The following is a 13,250-nucleotide window of genomic DNA, read 5'->3' on the forward strand; positions in this document are numbered from 1 at the left end:
CCAAATTTTGCGCGTTGAGCGCATCCATGACTTCGCATCGCCAAAGTCCAAAATTGTTTGTGCCATTGAACTTTTCCACATCAATCTTCATTGAGTGGATATTCAAGCTTTGGACGGTCTTCACGCCGGAAGTACTGCCCACAACTCCTTCTTTCTCGGCCATAATCCTCAAGGCACCACCAAACCAATGCGGAAACAAACGAGAAATAGATCCAAACTGAAAAAGACGAGATTTTTACAAAAAAAGATCCCACCTTTATCACCAAACGAAGCCCTAGATGAACTTCCAAAGCGATCTACTCCTCCAAATAGCCCAAGCGTTGCCCGTGCTCTGATACCACTTGTTGTGACTGATGCTTTGAGAAACCAAACCAACGAACGCCGAGAGAAAGACCAAACAAAACACAAACACCAAGGTTTTACGTGGTTCGGCAAATTGCCTACGTCCACGGGGCAAGAAGGGGGTGGGTTTTCACTAATAGAGAAGGAGAGTACAAATTGAGATTACAAATCGCTCAAACGAACCAACTAATCTCACCAACAAATCTCTCAATCTCTCAACCAATAACCCTAACAAATAGCTCAGAAAGATCTCTCTTTTTCTGTGCTCCAAAACCCCAAAACTCTCCTCACAAAACCCTCAAATCGTATTGGTATTTATACCAAAACAGAAACCCAAACAGACTGCAAATAGGAACCTGAACTTTCCAAAAAACCCGTCATAAGTCGACTTATCAGTCTGCATAAGTCGACTTGGCAGAGCGAAAAACAGCAACTGGAGAAGAGATCATAAGTCGACTTATCAGACCTGATAAGTCGACTTGGCAGAGCAAAAAACCAACAATCCAGAGCAGAACGTAAGTCGACTCATGCACCAACATAAGTCGACTTACCATAAGTCGACTTATGCCTGTGCATGAGTCGACTTATGACCAAAAATCTGCTTTTTCCAATTCTTCTCCACAATTCTCCACCTCGGCGAAGTTTTCCCAAAACTGAGCCGACACCAACCAAACAAATGCCTCACATGCTGAGACCCAAATGAGAGTGTGAACACTCACCCCAAATGTCGATGTCGCTCACCAAATCGGCTGCATCAAAATGACTGCCTACGTATCCTTTGCCCAAGGAATCAAGCCTTCACGTAGTTCACCCAAACGGCCTCCAAAGGCCCTCAATCAAATAGAAAAGTCTGCAACTCTTCTCCAATATCACCAAACGATCTGCAACTGATAGTATTCCCAATGACCCCAAATTGAGACAAATCAAACACCTCCACCTGAGGTAAACCAATGGCCATATCCAAACTATATCTACCAGCTGCAACTGAATCCAAAACCAATCCATCATCTGCATCCAAAACCAAATGATCTCCAACCTGTGTCACCTTAGCTGGAATCCCAAATGACGCAGTATGATCTGGAGTATGTGGAGTAATCTCCACCCAACGTGGAGTAGCATCACTCTCCAAAAAGACGAGATTTTTACAAAAAAGATCCCACCTTTATCACCAAACGAAGCCCTAGATGAACTTCCAAAGCGATCTACTCCTCCAAATAGCCCAAGCGTTGCCCGTGCTCTGATACCACTTGTTGCGACTGATGCTTTGAGAAACCAAACCAACGAACGCCGAGAGAAAGACCAAACAAAACACAAACACCAAGGTTTTACGTGGTTCGGCAAATTGCCTACGTCCACGGGGCAAGAAGGGGGTGGGTTTTCACTAATAGAGAAGGAGAGTACAAATTGAGATTACAAATCGCTCAAACGAACCAACTAATCTCACCAACAAATCTCTCAATCTCTCAACCAATAACCCTAACAAATAGCTCAGAAAGATCTCTCTTTTTCTGTGCTCCAAAACCCCAAAACTCTCCTCACAAAACCCTCAAATCGTATTGGTATTTATACCAAAACAGAAACCCAAACAGACTGCAAATAGGAACCTGAACTTTCCAAAAAACCCGTCATAAGTCGACTTATCAGTCTGCATAAGTCGACTTGGCAGAGCGAAAAACAGCAACTGGAGAAGAGATCATAAGTCGACTTATCAGACCTGATAAGTCGACTTGGCAGAGCAAAAAACCAACAATCCAGAGCAGAACGTAAGTCGACTCATGCACCAACATAAGTCGACTTACCATAAGTCGACTTATGCCTGTGCATGAGTCGACTTATGACCAAAAATCTGCTTTTTCCAATTCTTCTCCACAGTACACTCATCTCTACATAATTTAAATCAGTCAAGCATCCAATCTATGTTAACTCAAATCTACCTCACTATCAGCACCTCTCTCACTTCTCATAATTGAATGGTGCCTCTATCATCTTTACAGGAGAATTGGAGATCAGGACTATATGAAAACAAGGCTATGGTCTCTATGAATCTATCTTGACATTTCTCTACCTTTACAGCCCATCACCTATGTTACCACCGTTTCAAGTCATACTCAAAGCCCAAGTCTCAAGTACAACCTACCATTGTTAGAAAAGTCCAGGATACCAAACACTGATAATGCTACTGGCAGGTCTCTAGCTCTCGTTCTTAATTGTGATTACCTTCAGTTTTCCAGATATAAATAGGCCTTAGTAGGAACCTAAAAGATGCAAATTATTTCAAAATATTTCCAATGTCTTCCTCTTTAGAATTTGTGACGATATTTACTCTGTTAGTTGCTTCTTATTTGCTTAGTGTTGTGCACTGTGGCAATTTCTATGATGACGTAGAAATCCAATGGGGTGGTGGCCATGGCAAGATTTTTGACAATGGCAAGCTTCTCTCGTTGTCTCTTGATAAATATTCTGGCTCTGGATTTCAGTCTAAGAGCAAGTATCTCTTTGGAAGACTTGATATACAAATGAAACTTGTTCCTGGAAATTCTGCTGGCACTGTCACTACTTTTTATGTAAGTCCATAAATTGAAAATATCAATCAGAATATTGTGACTAATGCTAACTGCATTATAAAATTTAAATTATTTTCATACGGTAGGACTTAAACATCTTTCAAATAAGATATACATGAGCCAAATTGTAATTCATAAGCTAATGACCATACACTTCACATATCTTGTAGTGTCAAAGTAGCATGAGATAAGTAGTCTTGGCTAACATTCCTCAAATATTATCAATCAAAAAGTGATGCCTTAGATTTGATTTACCTTTTTTTGGGCATGCAGTTGTCATCAGATGGGCCAGCCACAGATCCAAACCATGATGAGATCGACTTTGAGTTCCTTGGTAATCTTACCGGAGAACCATATACCCTCCACACCAATGTGTTTGCCAATGGAAAAGGGGATAAGGAGATGCAGTTTCATCTGTGGTTTGATCCAACTAAGAATTTCCACACCTATTCAATCCTATGGAATCCGCAACATATCATGTAAGATCACAATTCATTGTACTTGTTTGGTCAGAACTATAATACCGATAAATTGTGAAACATATCCGGCTAAATGTTTGATTAGGACTAAAAAATTCCACAATGAAGGGACATAGACATTTGTTAGTACTCATATAAAGTTTCTCAAAAACATATAAACTTTCTAGTATAATAGGTGTTATAAGTGGGTAGAAGCAAACTACAACCTGTATGACACCGTTAATGGACTATTGTTTGTCATATTTCACCTTGTGTAAACTCAAGGTAGTTATGATAAAATCTAAATCTTCTGTGTTTTAAGAAATGTATAACAGAGATGAAAACAAATATTCTATCTCTCTATTACTTTTTATGTTAAAACTACATAAATTATGATATGATAATTATTCCTTACTGGGTTAATTGCACATAGCCATGTCATGTTAACTAATTGCTTTGAACTTACTGCCATGTAGTTTCATTATTGCAAATTGGCCCTGATTTTTCTTTTTTTCTTTTTTGTTTCGAGCCTATCTGAGGGTAAAATAGTGTGAGGAGAAAAAATATTTGACATTTTTAAATTACAATACTAAGCGGTTTCTATGTGCGTAGCCCTTCTTCAGTCAGTAAGACCTTTCTTACATTGTAATACTTGTACAGCTTCTTGGTGGACAACATCCCAATAAGAGACTTCAAGAACCATGACTCAATGGGAGTCCCATTTCCTAAGACTCAACCCATGAGATTATACTCGAGCATATGGGACGCTGAGGAGTGGGCTACAAGGGGAGGCCTCATCAAGACGGACTGGAGCAAAGCACCATTCACTGCATACTACCAAAATTTCAATGTCGATGCTTGTGTTTGGTACTCAACCTCTGGCATTTCTAGTTGTGCTTCTAAAAATTCGATGGATTCAATGGCGAGCAAGAATGCGTGGTTTTTTGAAGAAATGGACAATGCTAGTTATCGGAGGATGAGATGGGTGCAGAGGAAGTACATGATCTATAACTATTGCTCTGATGTTAAGAGGTACCCCCGTGGACGTCCAAGAGAGTGCAGGCTCAGATGAGCGTACTTTTATGGATCATATGTCATTGTAATATATATAAGAATTACCTGTCGTATTATTATCATGTACCTCCTGTCAATTTATCTTTGTTAAATTCGACGGGCTACCATATTTGTCTTGTATGTTGTAATAAATTCAATAAATATAGAGATATATCTATCTGTGCAACATCTTATGGTTTTGCATGTTGATTTTGTTTCCTGTCTGTTGATAATAGTGTATTGTAGTGGGTTTTAGTCCCACATTGCTTGGGAGAACAAACCTCACACTCCTCTACTTGTATAAATATATGTGCATACTCAATATTCAATTCAAGGGAAATTTACCCAAGATTCTCTCTCTCTTACTTTAACATGGTATCAGAGCTAGGGCTATTTCCCTTCCAATAAAATTTTTTTAACGCTTCTGCGTTCTTTTGCCAAATCTTGGCCTTGTTGATTTGCAGCCGTTTAATGTTTTTTTTTAATCTGCCAGATATTTTGGCCTTGTCGCTTTGCGGCCTCTTAACGCGTTTCGCGTTCTCGTTTAACCTTCGGGTTTCATTCTAACATTCGGATTCTCTTTTAAACCTTCGGGTTTCATTCTAACCTTCGGGTTCTATTTTAACGGCATTACCGTTTCAAGACCGTCTCTCGGTCTCAAATTAACGGCATCGTCGTTTCAAGCCGTCTCTCGGCCTCAAACGAACGGCATTGCCGTTTCGCAGTCAGTAACGGCATCTCGACATCTTAACGTCTCGACATTGCTGTTATGACTCCTTCAGAGAAGATTCCCAAACCACCTTTGCCCCTCAATGATCAAAGTGACTGGGCAGGGTGGTCCACCATTGTCACCAATGCCTTGCGTGGTGCTGGTTTGCTTGATCATCTCACCAGTACGGGACTAGTTCTACCGTCCATCAGCACTGTTGCTTCATCCAGTACTATTGCCTCTGGCAGTGGTAATGTCGATCTTCAGACTGCTCGTGCTCTCTATGTCAAGGAGAGTTCAGAGTGGCAATTGCAGGAATTTCGTGTTATGGATTATCTCACTCGCTGTGTTGGCTCTGGTCTCACTGTCGAGATTGGCTCGCTTCCCTCTGCTCAGGCCATGTGGACTCGTCTCAATGAGCGTTTCACTGAGTGCTCGGGTGCACGGGAGACATATCTTCTGCAACGCATTGCTTTACAACGCAAAGGTAGTTCATCTCTGCAGTCCTATTTTGGACAAATGCAAGCTTTTTGGACAGAGTTACGCTCCATGCTTCCTGGACGTAATTCCACATATGAAGACTGGCTAGCCTGGTACAAACGGCATGAGGTGCATCAATTGTTTCAGTCCCTTCCTGAATATTCAACTATGGCTGATCAACTACTTCCCCAGCCTCAATTTCCGACTTTGGCCTCAGTTATGGGAGCTCTCACTGCTTATGAGACCCGGCAGCAGACAACACGACTCAATTTGTCAACAGACACTCCTACCTCTTCACTCGAGACTGTTTTGTCTTTACCTGTCACTGCTCCTGTTATGTATCATACTTCTCCACAGGCTCCCTCTCTACAGGCTCGATCTAAGCTCTCTTGCAAATATTGCAAGAAGGAAGAACACCGTATTGAGACATGCTTCAAGCTTCATCCTGAGTTACGTTCCTCAGGTACTGGTCGTGGTCGGCGACCCCCTCAGTCTCAACCCTCTCGTACACCAGGATTGTTGGCCAATGCTATACCTTCTACTACTTCAGACTCTACTATTCAAGCTATTGAAAGTCTTCGCCGTCAACTTGATGCTTTTCAACATATCACCTCTACATCCGCCGCACAACTCTCTGGTATGCATTTTGCTGGTTCTTCAGCTAATCCTTCAGTCTCTGGTATGAATAATCTCTGGATTTTTGACTCTGGTTGTTCCTTTCATATGACTTGTAATGCCTCACTTTTATCCTCTGTTTTTACTTCATCCTCTCTTCCTCCTAACTACACAGCTGCTGGACAACCATTGTCCATTATTCAGTATGACTCTATTACCCCCACAAAATAATCCATCTGGTCGTCTAACACTTGGTCCCGTCTATGTGGCTCCTCAGTTGTGCTTGAATTTAATTTCTATTAGCTCTTTATGCATGGCGGGCTTGTTTGTCTCATTTTCTTCTGATACTTGTATTGTGCAGGATCCACAGACGGGCAAGACGGTTGGGGTGGGTAGTACAAACTGTATTTTCTAGAATATCTTCACATTCCAGAGTCCATACGTCCACGTTCTCTTGTTGCTTCTCTTCGTTCGTCAAAACCCTCTACCTCACTTCCTGCCAATTTATGGCATAGACGACTTGATCATGTGTCTAATAAAAGGCTGGAGAGTCTTATTCAGTCTGGAGTACTTGGTCCTGTATCATCTAGTTCTAGTATTGAGTCATGTACTGGTTGTAAATTGGCAAAATTCACTGCTTTTCCATTTAAAATGAGTACATCTGTATCCATTTCCTTATTTGATTTAGTACATTCTGATATTTGGGGGCCAGCTCCTTTGCCTTCTTCATCTGGCTACTTATATTAAGTTAGCTTTATCGACGATTTCTCTCGTTTTACATGGGTTTACCTACTTAAGAATCGTTCTGACGTACTTACTGCTTATCAAGCCTTCACTGCTATGATTTTCACTCAATGGCAATCTCGTATTAAAGTTTTTCGTTCTGATTGTGCCAAAGAGTACCTATCCTCTGCCATGCGCTCTATCATGTCCTCTCATGGGACTATCTTTCAACAGTCATGTCCCTACACTCATGAGCAAAATGGTGTTGTTGAACGCAAACATCGTCATATCCTCGATACTGCTCGATCAATGCTCATTTCTTACTCTGTTCCTCGTCGTTTTGGGCTGAGGCTATTCTCACCGCGACTCATGCCATTAATATCACTCCATCTAGCTCTCTCTCGGTGCTACTCCTTAAAGTCGTGTTTATACTCATCCTCCCCGTTATGATCTAGTTCGTGTTTTTGGTTGTCGATGTTTTGTTCTTCTGCCATCTCACGAACGTGATAAATTGTCTCCCAGAGCTGTTTCTTATGATTATTTAGGAATTAGTTTAGAACATCGAGGTTATCATTGTTATGATCCAGCAACTCGTCGAGTTCATATATCTCGTCATGTTCAGTTCGAAGAGGATTCTCCATATTATTCTACTTCTGATGACTTTAATTTCCTCCACTCTACCGATCATGCTTCCCCGTCCACTGCATCACCCACTTCTTCACCTCAATTTTCCTTTCGAGATCTCCCTGACATCTCTCCCTCTCCTTCTGTTGACTCTTCCTCACCTGAGTCTTCTCTTACACCATCTAATCCATATCCTGTGGACACAACTCTCACTCCAGAAAATACTGTTGATCACCACGCACCTGCGCCAGCATCTCCCCCGCCTGAGGTTCCTCTTGCTCTTCGTCGAGGCAAACACCTACATGTCATGCCTGCCCGGTATGCTTCTGTTACTTCTTATTCACCTATCTTTCGTAACTTTCTTGCTGCCATTCATACTATTGTTGAGCTAAAGTCCTTCCAAGAGGCAGTTTAAATTCTAGAGTGGCGACAGGCTATGGCTGAGGAATTTCAAGCCTTTCAGCAAACTCATACCTGGGATGTTGTTCCCTGTCCTCCTGGGATCTCTCTTGTTGGCAGTAAATGGGTTTATAAGGTCAAGTTTCGTCCTGATGGCACCATTGAACGTCGAAAAGCTCGTTTAGTGGCTCGAGGTTTTACTCAGCAACAAGGTATTGATTATGAGGAGACATTTGCTCCTGTTGCTCAGATGCCCACTGTTCGTACTCTCCATGCGGTCGCTGCTCCTCATCGTTGGCCCTTATACCAGATGGATGTCAAAAATGCTTTTCTTCATGGCTCTTTATTAGAGACCGTATATATGCAACCGCCTCCAGGGTCAAATATTCCTCCGGGACATGTATGTCTCCTTCGTCGTGCTGTTTATGGTCTCAAACAGGCACCCCGCGCTTGGTTTGAGTGTTTTCGCGATGTTGTGCTCAAAGCGGGCTTTATAGAAAGTCATCAAGATGCTTCTCTGTTTGTTCGCACTACATCGCGTGGCAGGGTTTTATTACTCATCTATGTAGATGATATGATCATTACAGGTGATGATATGACAGGTATACAATACGCAAAATCTCAGTTGCAACAACAGTTCCACATGAAGGATCTTGGATCTCTTCGGTATTTTCTTGGTCTAGAAATTTCTCAAGGCCCGCGGGGTGTATTACTGTCTCAACAGAAGTATCTCTCAGATATTCTAAATCAAGTTGAACTAACTGATAATGCAACTGTCGATACTCCACTCCAACAGAATGTCAAATTTTGCTCTACTGACGGTGAGCCTCTATCTGATCCTACCCGATATCGACATCTTGTTGGCCAGTTGGTCTATTTGTGCATCTCTCGACCAGATATCTCTCATGCTGTTGGTATTGTCAGTCAATTTGTTAGTGCTCCACGTTCTGTACACTATGCTGTCTTATTACGGATTCTTCGGTACCTCCGGGGTACTAGCACTCGCTCACTTTTGTTTCCTGCTACATCTAAGTTAGAGCTTTGTGCATATTCTGATGCTGATTGGGCTGGTGATCCAACTACCAGAAAGTCTACCACAGGTTATTGTATATTTCTTGGTGATTCCCTTATTTCCTGGCGAAGTAAGAAACAAGATGTTATTGCTCTTTCCAGTACTGAGGCAGAGTATCGTGCAATGTCCACAACAGCTAAAGAGATTATTCATCTTCGTCGCCTTCTCAGTGATTTCGGTATTTCTGTTACGACTCCTACTCCTCTCTACTGTGATAATAAGAGTGCCATCCAGATTGCTAATAATCCAGTATTTCATGAAAGGACCAAACATATTGAGATCGACGCTCATTTTGTCCGTCACCAAGTTATCAAGGACAAGACAATTCTACTTCCTCATGTTTCATCCGCTGACGAGCTTGCAGATTTCTTTACAAAGGGCTTATCTGTTCATCGGTTCCAGTTTCTTGTACGCAAACTCACTTTGTTTGATCCAACATGAGTTTGAAGGGCGCAGTTGATAATAGTGTATTGTAGTGGGTTTTAGTCCCACATTGCTTGGGAGAACAAACCTCACACTCCTTTTTAGTCCCACATTGCTTGGGAGAACAAACCTCACACTCCTCTACTTGTATAAATATATGTGCATACTCAATATTCAATTCAAGGGAAATTTACCCAAGATTCTCTCTCTCTTACTTTAACACTGTCTAAATATCGATATATGTTTATTTTTTGATGCAATAGTACCGGTTTTTTAAGCCTCTTTTTTGTAATTTTTTGGACAATTAAATGCAAGAATTTCAAGTTCCTATACATAATCAAGTTAGGAATATTATTGGTTATCATGCTCACAAATGATCAGAAATTTGTGTGCAAACAATAGTTTTAGGCGTATTTGTAGTGGGGCTATTGATGATGATATACTTTTCAGTTAAGGTATATGAAAGAAAAATTTTCATCCAATCCAGATTATAAAAGACCACATTCTATTTTAAGCATATTTCCTACCCATTAGTGAAACGCCCTTCTATCATCAAATCCTAATTTCCTGGAGAAGCCTATGGTTTGCATGAATCCACTCAACATTCCATTGTCTAGTAAAAGTCCCAAGAACAAAGATTGTACAATCAAAAATTGATCTTAAATAGAAATATGTATAAATTTTCCTCATCTTCCCTATAGAAATATGAGGGTGTCATTAATCCAAGCATTTTTTCTATTAGTTTCTTCATTTTCAACCTTTGCCTATGGCGGCAACCTCAACGATGACATTGAAATTCAATGGGGTGATGGCCGCGGCAAGATTTCATCAGATGGAAAACTCCTTTCTTTATCCCTTGATAAATTCTCCGGCTCTGGCTTCTTTTCAAAGCACAAATATCTCTTTGGGAGACTAGATATGGAGATCAAGCTTGTTCCTGGGAATTCTGCAGGCACTGTCACCACATTTTATGTAAGTTGATAACAACAAATACCGACCCACCCAAGAATTTATTGTTAAAATTTGATCCTCTGATGCATGTTGTTCCATTATGTAGTTATCGTCACAGGGGCCAGCCATGGAGCCTAACCATGATGAGATCGACTTTGAATTTCTTGGAAATTCAAGTGGAAACCCTTACACATTGCACACAAATGTTTTTGCTCATGGAAAGGGTAACAAGGAGATGCAATTCAACCTGTGGTTCGATCCAACACAGGATTTTCACACATATTCCATCCTATGGAATCCAAAAAATATCATGTAAGCGCGCAAAGTTGCTATTTCTCTCTATTAAATCCCTTTCCTTGCATGAAAATTTTGAACTTATATTGAGAATTGATAACTATAATAGCTATCTCTAGCACGTCTCCATTGGTTGAATGTCCTTTTCATAGAACAAATTAAATCTGAGACACTTTACCCAATATTATCTTTTTTTCCCCGTCTGAAATTCATTTAAAATGTAAATGTTCAATAGCATTTGAACATGGAATTAATGCTCTAATATTATCTTAAACTTATTTTCATTGCATCAAAACTCTATAGTTTTGATGATGTTTAAAGATTATAATTTTATTCTTAGCAATCACAATAACAATAATATAACTTTGTTCTCTAACATTCTAATGCTTGTATCAGCTTCTTGGTCGATAATGTTCCAATACGAGTTTTCAAGAACCATGAAACATTAGGAGTTCCATTCCCAAAGAGCCAACCAATGAAGTTATACTCAACGTTATGGAACGGTGAAGATTGGGCCACGCAGGGAGGGAAAGTAAAGACTGATTGGAGCAAGGCACCATTTATAGCATACTATCGCAACTTCACCGTCAATGCGTGTATTTGGTCTCCAGCTGAAGGTCAATCTAGTTGTCCTTCAAGCAAAAACACGTGGTTTCGCCAAGAGTTAGATGTTGAGAGTTATAGGAAGATGAGATCGTTGCAGAAGAAGTATAGGACATATAACTATTGTAAAGATATGATGCGGTTTCTTGGTGGTACTTCTAGAGAATGCACAGTTAGGGAAAAAGATATCTAAAACTATGAATTTTGTAAAAGAAAATTATCCCGAACAATGTCTGAATTGCCATCTAGTTTTCGATCTCTTTATTCTTTTTTTGTTTTAGTAATTATTATTTTTTAAATCTTGGCAGCTAGAAAAGTAAAGTATGACCACACTAAGTTTCATAAATATATAATAATAAGATTATATGATATTAAAATAGCATTAAGAGTATCTGAAATGTATGAAATGTTTATACATCTTAACTCACTTCACAACTACATTTTTTTTTGCAATGAAAGAGAATTTAAGATAGTATCTGTTGAATTAGCAGCAGAAGTGGATTTCTAGCTCAGGATTCAGGTTGACAGTGTGGCGGTCGACCGGTCCGGTCGACCGCTTTCGTGCACGTCACTTACTGTGCTTCAGGATTGGTGGCGGTCGACCGGACCGGTCGACCGAAGATGGTAGCGGTCGACCGACGCGGTCGACCGACGCTTTTAGGGTTTGTAAGGCAAGAGTTTTGAGCTGTTGAAAGGGGTTTTCTTTGGGCTTCTATTCTAGGAGCATTTGGAGAGATCAAGAGTGAGTTGTTGTGGGTTTTTGGTGAGAGATTGTAACCCTAGTTTGTTCCTCTTGATTTCTAATAGTGAAAACTCCCCCCTCCTTGCCCCGTGGACGTAGGCATCTTGCCGAACCACGTAAAACTGGTGTTTGATTGTTTGTGCTATTGATTTGGTGTGTTGGTTTATCTTTTCTCGGCGATTGGTTTGGATTCTCGAGGCACAACAAGTGGTATCAGAGCTCCGGGCAACGCTTGGGCTTTTTGGAGGTATAGATCAGTTGGGAAGTTCATCTAGAGCTTCGATTGGTGATAAAGGTGGGATCTTTGTGGTAAAGTTTCTATCTTTTTCAAGTTGGATCTATTTTCTTGTTTGTTCCGCAATTGTTTGGGTGCTTTGAGATTATGGCCGGAAAGGATAAACATGGGGAGGGTTCTTCTAGTGTGAGGGCCATCCAAAGTTTGAATATACATTCTATGAAAATGATGTGGAAAAGTTCAATGACACAAATAATTTTGGACTTTGGAGATGTGAAGTCATGGATGCGCTAAATGCGCAAAATTTGGAAGATACATTGGAGTTAGACGGGAAACCGGACAACATGGATGAAAAGGTTTGGAATAAAATGAATAGAACGACGTGTGGTGTGATTAGGTCTTGTCTTACCCAAGATCTAAAATATGATGTGATGAATGAAACTTCGGCAAAGAAGATCTGGGAGGTCCTAGAGGGTAAATATTTGACAAAGAGCATCGAAAATCATTTGCATTTGAAGATGAGGTTTTATCGCTTCCAATTGAAGAAGGGGACATCCATTAGTGATCACATGAACCACTACACGAAGCTACTTACAGATTTGGCGAATGTAGATGTCATTGTTGAAGACGAGCACAAGGCATTGTTGTTATTGAGTTCCTTGCCCGACGAGAAATATGAGACCTTCGTCCTCACTCTTTGCTGCGGTGGGGCTTTACCGAAGGTTCGGGACCTGAAATTGACGAAGGTTGGAGAGCAATATTACCTGTTTTTACCTCAGGCGTTGATTGGGCCTTCGGCCTCCAAACTCGTTCGGATCTCGGCGATCTCTTAACGGCCTCTCCCTTTAGTATTTCTCGTGCTTTTTGGACCAGGGCTCAGGCATGCGCACGCAAGGCGCGGCGCTTCTGGATTCGCTCCTTTGGAAAGCCGAATGCCCAAAATTGCAAGCCGTGAAGAATAAA

At 40.9% G+C, this 13,250-nt stretch overlaps 2 protein-coding genes across 2 annotated transcripts; both read left to right on the top strand.

The window, feature by feature from the left end:
• LOC109840447 (xyloglucan endotransglucosylase/hydrolase protein 24-like) lies at positions 2,630–4,595 on the top strand. Its single transcript, XM_020409104.1, has 3 exons — positions 2,630–2,906; positions 3,180–3,385; positions 4,025–4,595. The coding sequence occupies exons 1-3, from the start codon at positions 2,631–2,633 to the stop codon at positions 4,434–4,436; spliced, it is 894 nt and encodes a 297-aa protein (XP_020264693.1). The 5' UTR covers position 2,630; the 3' UTR covers positions 4,437–4,595.
• On the top strand, positions 10,101–11,559 carry LOC109840448 (xyloglucan endotransglucosylase/hydrolase protein 24-like). Its single transcript, XM_020409105.1, has 3 exons — positions 10,101–10,434; positions 10,520–10,725; positions 11,104–11,559. Exons 1-3 carry the CDS (start codon positions 10,168–10,170, stop codon positions 11,501–11,503), a joined length of 873 nt encoding a protein of 290 aa, XP_020264694.1. The 5' UTR covers positions 10,101–10,167; the 3' UTR covers positions 11,504–11,559.

This window comes from Asparagus officinalis, chromosome 5, assembly GCF_001876935.1.
Source record: "Asparagus officinalis chromosome 5, Aspof.V1, whole genome shotgun sequence".
Taxonomy (NCBI): Eukaryota; Viridiplantae; Streptophyta; class Magnoliopsida; order Asparagales; family Asparagaceae; genus Asparagus; species Asparagus officinalis.